Here is a 9570-nt window from a genome sequence, read left to right on the forward strand (position 1 = left end):
TGGCTTATAGAAGTTTTCACTATACGAATTCCGCAGAGTCTAGTCCGCTGACTGCAGTGACATCACGATTCACGAGGGGAGCGTCCCCTCAATCGCTGACCAATGAGCGTGCGTTATGGAAATGAGCTCACGCAGGTTCCCTGAGTAGTATGCGCGCGCTCCTCCCGCAAGTGCTCAGAGTAACTAAAGACCCTCGAGCGCATAACACATATACCGTTATCACTCGAATCCTGAGATACACAGGAAAAACGGGCAAAATGCGCTTTTAGACTCATTTAAACGATAAAAGAAGAGTTTCTTCTGACCTGAACTCGGATTTTGTTTCTTACTGGAGTTACTGTAGAGTGGAGGACGTTCAAGATGAAGTACAAAGTAAGTGACTCTCCATTCATGCGCGCTATTTCCGTAAACTGTATTAGAACATCTGCTTACTATGGTAAAATATGTAGAATTTACATGTAGCCTATATACATCACACGTAGAGGGATTCCTGTGCCTTTTTTAACGTTAAATGAAAGAGCAACTGTTCTTGAACTGTAGATAGATAGATAGATAGATAGATAGATAGATAGATAGATAGATAGATAGATAGATAGATAGATAGATTACACAATATACAAATAGTTATAAATTGCACATTGTACAGTTTTTGGGCTTGTATTATTATTATAATGTGAATGTTCATCATCCAGTGGACAATCTGAGTAAATTCAGTGGAGGATGGTCTTAAAGCATCCTTCCTTTTTAGAACCTATGATACTTCACTAGTTAAATACTCCTTAACTTGACAACCGGCTGGCTCCAGCTCTGAACAGCAGTAATTTGTGTGTGTAACCAACCATGCATTTATTGGATGGCTTGTATGATCCAAAAGCAAAGTGCAAATCACATCATTTATTACAGCCATGACACAAAAGCACTCTTTGAGCTCTATTGTAGCGAGGCTTGTAATAAATGATGTGATTTACACTCTGCATTTTCAACTCAAGTTACTCTGAGCCACTTGAGGATATATGGGGCCATTCATTAGCCTGGTCTCCAGCCCCTTTTCCAATTTGAGCCTCACTGTGATTGTGTAATGTGATGTCTTAAAGCAAACAGCATGCATTTTGTTCCTGGTGGAGACCGAAAATAAAACCACTCCAGGATTTTATGTGCATGTCCATGTTTGAGTTGTGCTTAGATTGCCTATTACACTGCCAGGACTGTTTATTCTGAGGGCTTGTTTTATAGACATCGTTTAAAATGACGAATAGATGCATTAATGAACTCTTTATCTAAATATCATTATACTTAGTTTATTCACAGTTTACGGTATTTTGTTTATTATTATCTAGCAAAGGAATCGTTCATCTGGAGATTAAATAAAATAATTTTTTTGATATCGTCCCTCTAGAGTTAGTGAGTTGACCCAAGAATTGGGTCAGTACAGTGTATGAACAGCTTATCCAGAACTATTTTGTGAATTGGATCAACTTAATCATTAAAAAATATTTGATTCCAAAGAATGATTCACAAATAGTCTCTTTGCTCATGAACATACCATGAGAGCTATGGGTGTATGTCAAGATCATTTGTAAGTAATGACATGGCTTTGTGTGACGAACATGTATGGCTTCAGAACACTTGGAATATCTTGCAGGATTCTTATCGACCACTTTTATGATACTTTTATGGTGCTTATTTCATAATTTTAGAGCTCGACATCCCCAGACCTCATTCACTTTCAAAAGATTGGACACGATTTTTAAACAAATTCACCTTTTGTGTAAAAGCTGTCATCCTTTCAAAAGTTTTCCCAGCTGATTTTTGGGGCACTCAGAAATATGGCTAAACTTTGGCCAAATCTGTACTTTCTATCCGAGTGCACACAGCGTGGGGGCAGCTTTTCATTCAAGAGAAACTTGGCTCTTGTGTGCAATTCCCTCCCCATTTGCATAGTCTTTGAGGCTTTCAGTCCTTTGGGAAGATTTGCTTCCTACTTTGGTAGGAGGATTGAGCAGCTCTTCCTGAATGGAATGCTTTTGTCTGCTTCACACTATCTGGGGAATGTGGAGTACTTGGCAAGTCACGGACTGTTAGCGCATATCAGACTGTTTGGATTCTCTCTCAAATGTACTTTAAGCTTATAGATCTATTTAATGACACAATTAGGCATCAGCTCAGCTATATAGATTTCATTTGTCAGATATACTGCATATATATGGATGGTACCATTTAATAGTTTGGTGTTGGTTTATGATTTGAAGTCACTTAAAGGCAGCACTTATTGGATCAAAAATACAGTAAAAACAGTAATATTGAGAAATATTATTACAATTTAAAAATAACAGTTTTCTATTTGAATATATTATAAAATGTAATTTATTCCTGTGATCAAAGCTGAATTTTCAGCATCATTACTCCAGTCTTCAGTGTCACACGATCCTTTAGAAATCATTCTAATTTGATTTGATGCTCAAGAAACATTTCTTGTTATTAATCAATGTTGAAAACAGTTGAGCCGCTTTATACATTTTTTTTTTAGAATTTGATACATTATTTTACAGATTTTTAAATTAAAGTTCAAAAGAACTGTTTGAAATAGAAAACTTTTAATATTCAAATGTCTAATAATTATTTTTATTTATTAAAAAAAACTTACTGACATTAATACATACAATTCTATAATGTTTTATTATAATTATTGATTTATTATAATATTTTACAATATATTTTTACAGCATTCAATAATTTTCACAATATATTTGTATTTTTAATATGTATTTCCCCCATGCAAATATAATAGAAAAGAAACAATGGTCTCAAAGTCTTAATTCATTTATTCCTTTTGATTTCGAGATGACCAGAATCCTTCCTTTTGTGAGGTTCATCCCGTAACTTCAGACGAAGTTGCATCAAAACAGATCCGATTTCCTTTAATCCTCTGTTGACACAGAGAGATCCTTTGTTTGGCTGACATTTCTGAAACTAGTAAAGCATCTTTACCTCAGAGACTGGTTTACTTTGCAGAGGAACTATCTCACAGGGTTATTCTCCGGGGGTATTTGAGGGTCAGGGCCACAGGGGCGAACTGGTCACGCTGTTGTTGTTTCTGACGCAGAACAACTGATGTACATCACTCTGAGTGACACACAGGCTGTTCTCAGCTCACGGTCTGATAACTAATCGTCAAACCCCACAGAGTGGACCGACAGCTGACAGAATAACAATACTTCCTCAGTGTAGGTCGGAAGTTTAGAGATTACCAAACGCTCTCAAGTGGTTCCTTTAGTTTAGGGTATCAAGGAAGTCCTCACGCATGAGGTGAAGTACCGTTTTTAGTTAAATATTAAGTTTTCTCCAGAGCTGTTTTTCCACCTTCCAGCGAAGACACTAAACAGACTTCATCTTTCAGTCTTAAGGCTCACATGGTCCACATCTTGACGTCACGCATCGCAAAGGTCAGTCAGAACCCAGGCCTGTTGACGTCAGCTATGTTTTCCAACAGGTGCGCAGGTGTGAAAAGATACACAAGACATAAATCCCCAAACAAGCAGACCTGTATGGCCTCTTATTAGATTTCAGAGCTCTTGTAGCCTGTTTATAACAGACATAGGGATCTGGGAGCAGTTTGAGATGGTTACGCCACAGATTTTCCTTCGGGAGCACAGCGAAACGAGAGCCGACCCCTCCTTCTCAACACCCAGACACACTCAAACGTCTGTACCCTGCTTTCCTGCTTTATTTTCACTCTTATGTAACTGTGGCACAAATAGCCTGACAGACACAAAGAACTGATTAGGTGAAGTAAATGTTCTGGGATTTGTTTAGTTTTTTTGCGTCTATCTCCAGGCTGTAATCCAAGCCAAGGTTGTTGTTTTTACATTGTTCTCAATCGGTCTGAGGGAAAATAATAGGGGGTTGCCCGACTGAAATGAAAAGCAATGGGAAATGCAAGGCAGAGAGAGGGTACACAGGGTGATTTTGTGGTGTGTGTTCAAAAAAATGGGTGATTTTGTGGTGTGTGAAAAATCACAAAGGAGATCTCTTTAATATCTCATTTATCTGATAATTTTGCTCAAAATGTTCTAATGAAATTGACCCTAGCAATATCATGTATCACATCTGGTGTTTTTGAAAACATTTGCCAATTCCCCAGACAGCAACCTAGTGTCGGCACAGATCTGGCCCACATCTGGTACATGTGGAATCCAGGTGTACCAGATGTGGGCCGGATCTGGTCAACTCCATGTTTCTGTCTGAGAAGAAAGTCAATGAAATGAGAGATCTCAATATGAAATTGAACAAATTATCTAAGCTATGCTATCCACGTTCATTTTATAGCTCTGTACGCTGTGCACCATCAACAAAAGTCTCATTTGTATTAGCCTATTATTTCTTTAGACACAGTTTAGACTAGAACACTATGAAGAGCATTTCTGAGCAATAAAGTTTATCTTTGGGTGGGTGGGGAAGTTATTAAATTTAAAAGGAACTCACTGAAAGAACATTACAATTTAAAATCAAACTTGTTCCTGAGTTTCCGTCTACTGGAGGACTTTGGCGTATGAAGATTGTGTATGTGTCTGTCTATATATGCATGTGTTTGGTTTGTGTGTGTGTGTGTGTGTGCGTGTGTAGGCCAGATCGGGGTGGTATTGTGCATAAAGAACACTTCTCAGCAGGCATTCCACATTCCCCAGGGTAAGAACAAGGGCTATTCAGAGAGCAGGTCTCAACCAGCGCTCCACAGCACAGCTCTGTCCTGTTTGAAAGACACGGACAAAGAAAAGAGACGATTCTGAAGCCGCCGAGAGCCCTCCTGCATATACGAACATTGGGGGGTTGCAAAGATGCATCAAATAAGGAACTGTGAATCTTTCAGAGCTGTAACCTTTATAGATGTTTCGGGGGACACATCCCCCTCCGTACTTAGATTAGAGGTCGACCGATGTGTGCGTTTGAGTAGTTTATTCTTTAAAGTGTTTCATTTGGTCCCCTTCGAGCCTGGATTTGTGTTTATATTCATGCATTCATATCTTCTGAAATTGCACAGGGATTTGTGTTTGACCTCTAAAACATGTCTTTTTTGTCTCTGCTTCACCACTGTTTTCAAGTCATAAATATATTGAAAATTCCCTCAATGCATTTCCCGGAAAGGTTTCACATTGTGGTATTGCCCTCACCAGGAGAAAAACGAAAAGAAAGCAAAGAGTTTGTTTGCCCCCTAACCATTTAGATTGATCCATTTGAAGTATGAAGGATAGTTTATGAGGATGGTTTACCTTTTGTGGCGATTTAGAGCGATTATCTACAGTCGAGGGTGGGATGGTGTCGGATAAGAGGAACTTTGACAGCTGCAAACCGGGGAAGCAAATAAAGCCGACGTGATAATGTTGGATTGTTTATACTTGTATTCTTCGCTATTTAAAGATTGACCTCGTTCTCAACTTCTGCCATTGACATAAATGGAAATTTTTTTAGGCATTTGTCATTCTCTGTTAATTTTTTCATTTATTTAATTTAGTCGTTTTAGTTTGATTTTTATAGTTAATTTAGTCATAGTCGTTTACTGGCCGACATATAGAAATATTTTCATTTAAAAAAATTATGTTTAAAAAATTCAACAAAAAAATAAATAATAATAATTGATGAATAATATATATTAGTATATTTTTTCTAAAATATTTCTGACCTTTTTATGTATTTTTAAGATGCATCTAATAAAAACTCCTTGGATAAATATACAGAATATTATAAGTATTTTGGTATACAGTATATTATAAAAAAAAACATATCAGGAAAATAGCTAATATATATTTTTATTTGTGATATATTTTTAGCAATTTTTCTATATGTTTTCTAATTTGTTATATATTGATGCATTTTGAAAATACTTTTTCTCTTTTAAAACATTTTAACAATTTTCTGCTTTGCGGGCTCACTGAATAAATAACAGGTGCTGTTTTTCTTGTCTGTCTTGTGACACACAGTGGTTTCTGATGACATATGTTTTTCTCCTTCATTTAGACATGTCCGAGCGAAACACACTTGCTCTATTGACCCAAAATCCTTTGAAAGTAATTTACAGCAAGCTCATGAACTGCTTATCTGTGCTGGACCACTACAGATTTTCTGGAGAAGTGTGAAATTGAGATGACATCCGAGGGTGTATTTCCCGCTCTTGAAGGGCCGCCCCTGCTGTGACATCATAAATCCATCACACATCCAAGCGCTAGCTGGTTTAGAAGGGATTATGTCTAAAACTATCTCCCACAGGATGCATGAACCCGGTTACCTCTCTGTCCATTTACACTGCCTCCTTCAGTATTTGCAGGCCCGATGGTGTAAAATAATATACACTGTTTTTGAACGTCACCAAACACTGTTTATAAATGCAGCGTTATGCAATCTTAGTTAGCCTGGCTCCGCCCTCCTACCTACTTCCGCTCAATTTTAATTTTCCTTCAGTACTAGGTCTGGGATTGTGCTGTAGTCTTTGGTTTTCTCCGATAATTTTTTACCGGGCCAATCAGTGAACAGAGGGAGTGGCTGAGAACAATGACGTTGATGTCGTGCGTTATTTTGGGTTGTAGTTCAGTAATGGCAGTGGAGAAAGATGCGAGCGAAGCAATTCGGTCCGTTGTGACAACGCTGCCGAATATCAAGAAGTTAAAGCCGGAGCAAGAACAATCTTTGCTTAGTTTTGTTGGTGGCCATGATGTTGTCGCCCTCCTCCCCACGGAGTTCGGGAAAACTTTTATTTTCCAGCTCGCTCCGTTAGTGGTGAATGAGTTGGCTAAGGCAAACGCTAGGCATACGTCACCACCAGACGTTAGCGATTGGTTATGGCAGATCCAGAGTGACTCTGGGGAGATCCAATAGTTTTAGACTTCAATGGAGTACCCGCCTACAAGGAAGTTAACGCTTGTCAATGGAGCGGTGCCAGACTCTATGTACAAATGAAATGTACGAGAGTCTGTTGGGACCAGGCTAATCTTTAGTGCCAGCAGCTATCATTTCAACCAGTGTAATTTTAGTAACATTGAGCTACAATTATAGGTTTTATTAATAGTTTGAATTAGTTTTTAACTTTAATTCGAATTTTGTTTTTTTGTTGTGTTTAATTTTTAATGTCTAGATAGTTTTTATTATTTTTGTATTTATTTTAGTACATTAAGTTAAACTAAATGAAAGTATTCAAAAACATAAACTTTGTTTCAGCTAACTTGTATTTCAAGTAACAACATGTTTTTTATGGTTTTTGTTTTAGTTAACTATAATAACCCTGGTTTCAACAAGACATTTACTAGGGGCAAGGACAAGTCAACTTATATTTCTCCATCTACTTGCTGTGTATAGTTCTGAAACAAGCAGTATAGAGATGCCAAGCTGAAGACCAGCTTCAGGCTGAAGGGTGGTAACAGAACATTCTAGATACAACAGGGCATGAACTAAAAAAGTCAAACAAGGCGGTAAAAAACAAGCAGTTGAGAAGATGTAAAATGTGCCTTTTATTGGACTAATTAGATGCACAAACGTCATTACGCCCCACCAATAACAATCTGCGCCTTGTTTTCGGTAACAATGCTGAGATGCTCCCAGTTTGTTTTTACTGTTTACCTACCGCATGCACACACTGAAACTTACCGTATTTTTCTGCAAATGCTCAGAAACACTAGTGTGGTTTAAAGTGTAAAAAGAAAAGCCTGCTCTGTATGATTCGAGTCTTTGAGGGTTGCCATGTTGGTTGGTCCCTGTTCGGAGTGTTTGTTAGTTGGTTGGTGGGCGGGGGGTTTTTTGCTGGTGACTTAAGTCGTGTTGACGGCTTCAGTGTGGGCGATTTCTGATTCACAGTGCTGAGGAAACGGGAAGGATAGCTAATACTGACATCACGCCATCACTGAAATGAGACAACTCTTTATTTTGTCCCCTTTCAGCCTTTTATCAATTGGTCAGAATGCAAAGTGGGACATGGCACGGCCACTGTAACGTAGTCAAAAGATGCTATAAAATCAGTGGGAGTTTCCAGAATGTTAGTGTACAAACCACCAGATTTAAAAACAGATTCAACCCTAACATAACAGTCTACTAATAATCTAACGAGAGTTAGAAGACTTGTAGTTGCAAATAGTGTAACCTTAAATTGTCATTAAGTACAATATAATATTTATTTTCCTTTTTGGGGATGAAATGTGACCCGTTTTCATGAGATTCAACCTGTCAGTTTTTGCTGACTGTATTCGCTGCAATGAAATGAGGTATATACTGTATGACAAATGAAAAATGTCTAGAGACTTTTTAATTCACATTGTGTTTCGTAAATTTTTCTGGAAAGATCCACAATCTCTTCATGGTAATCTCTATGCTCATGTGTAACTTACGGTATAGTAGGTGTTTGGCTTGAGGCGTGAAATTATTGATCGCGTTTTGCTATTATTATCGTTGTTGGCTGTTTGCCTAAGGGCGGTTTAATTGCAAGTAACCTCACAACCTCGCAACCGCCAAACCATAATGCATTACATTAAGATGTGAAGATAGATGGACTAGCTCAAGAATTAAAGTAAACACAATTTTTTAGCCAGTCCCTTGTACTGTACGTCCTGTTCATTCGACAGAGCCAAACTCTCTTTCACTCAGCACAACGGCCAAGTTGAGTCATCAGGTCTGTATTAGAGTCATTATGGTAATTATCTTCTATATTTACCTGAGTGAAATGAGGGTAAAAGGTGCTGGTTCACCAGTCCCACCCACACCGCCCTCCCTCCAGGGGAACATTAAAGTGAGCTGGCCTTAATTCTCACACCACTCCATTTCACTGGAGGAACACACCACTTTTTGCAAGGCAGGGGTTTGCTTACGGGCAGAGTTTGCACTTTGTTTGCACAGTGCTTTGCAGAAATCTATACCCTCAGGGTACAAGAAGTGTTTTGGTGACTTTGGCAGCGGTGTTGGGGGAATTTCTCACTAGTGTGTTTTGGAGTGCTCATTAACTTACATAATCAGCCTTGATGATTTTATTGAGACAAAGCCAAAAACCACCCAATGAGTGTGTACTTAAGAAGAAAGGAGGGTATCCCGTACGATAGTAATTTTGGTTGCATAACAGTTTCAAATTCAGTGTTGGTTAGCACGTATCCCTCAACGTATAGGGTTGCACAAACTGTCTCGCCACAAAAAAAACATCTTTATTTAGGACTGAATGAGTCATGAATTTCCCAAAAGTCTGAGAGCAGAGAGATGATGTAAAGGCATTGCTCCAGGTGTGGATACGGACAGCTACAATTAAGTCTAAATAAATTCAACATGCACCTTAAAACCAAAGCGTTCACAACACTTCCGTTTTTCGAGATGTAAATGTAAAATATATATTCTTAAATATGTTTCAAAGATGTATCAATTTGCTCATAATTATATAAAATTAAATATTATTATCAGCATTATATTGGCCTTTGGGTATCATTGGTAGATTTAAAGGTAATTTCAGTTTGATTTTTTAAATTGAATCACAAGTCTGAATTTCTTTATAATGAATCAGTGCTATTTTACAATACTATAATAAATATATATATATATATATATATACAC

General features: G+C 37.8%; 1 protein-coding gene across 1 annotated transcript in view; it reads left to right on the forward strand.

The window, feature by feature from the left end:
- Positions 1-220: 220 nt before the first annotated feature.
- Positions 221-9570, forward strand: part of nedd9 (neural precursor cell expressed, developmentally down-regulated 9) — a 26420-nt gene continuing 17070 nt past the window's right edge. Inside the window, 1 exon segment of the mRNA XM_077194910.1 lies at positions 221-372. Coding sequence (XP_077051025.1) covers positions 361-372 — 12 coding nt within the window. The 5' untranslated portion in view covers positions 221-360.

This window comes from Siphateles boraxobius, unplaced genomic scaffold (assembly GCF_051911475.1).
Source record: "Siphateles boraxobius isolate OS27281-9 unplaced genomic scaffold, OSU_SipBor_1 33, whole genome shotgun sequence".
Classification (NCBI taxonomy): Eukaryota; Metazoa; Chordata; class Actinopteri; order Cypriniformes; family Leuciscidae; genus Siphateles; species Siphateles boraxobius.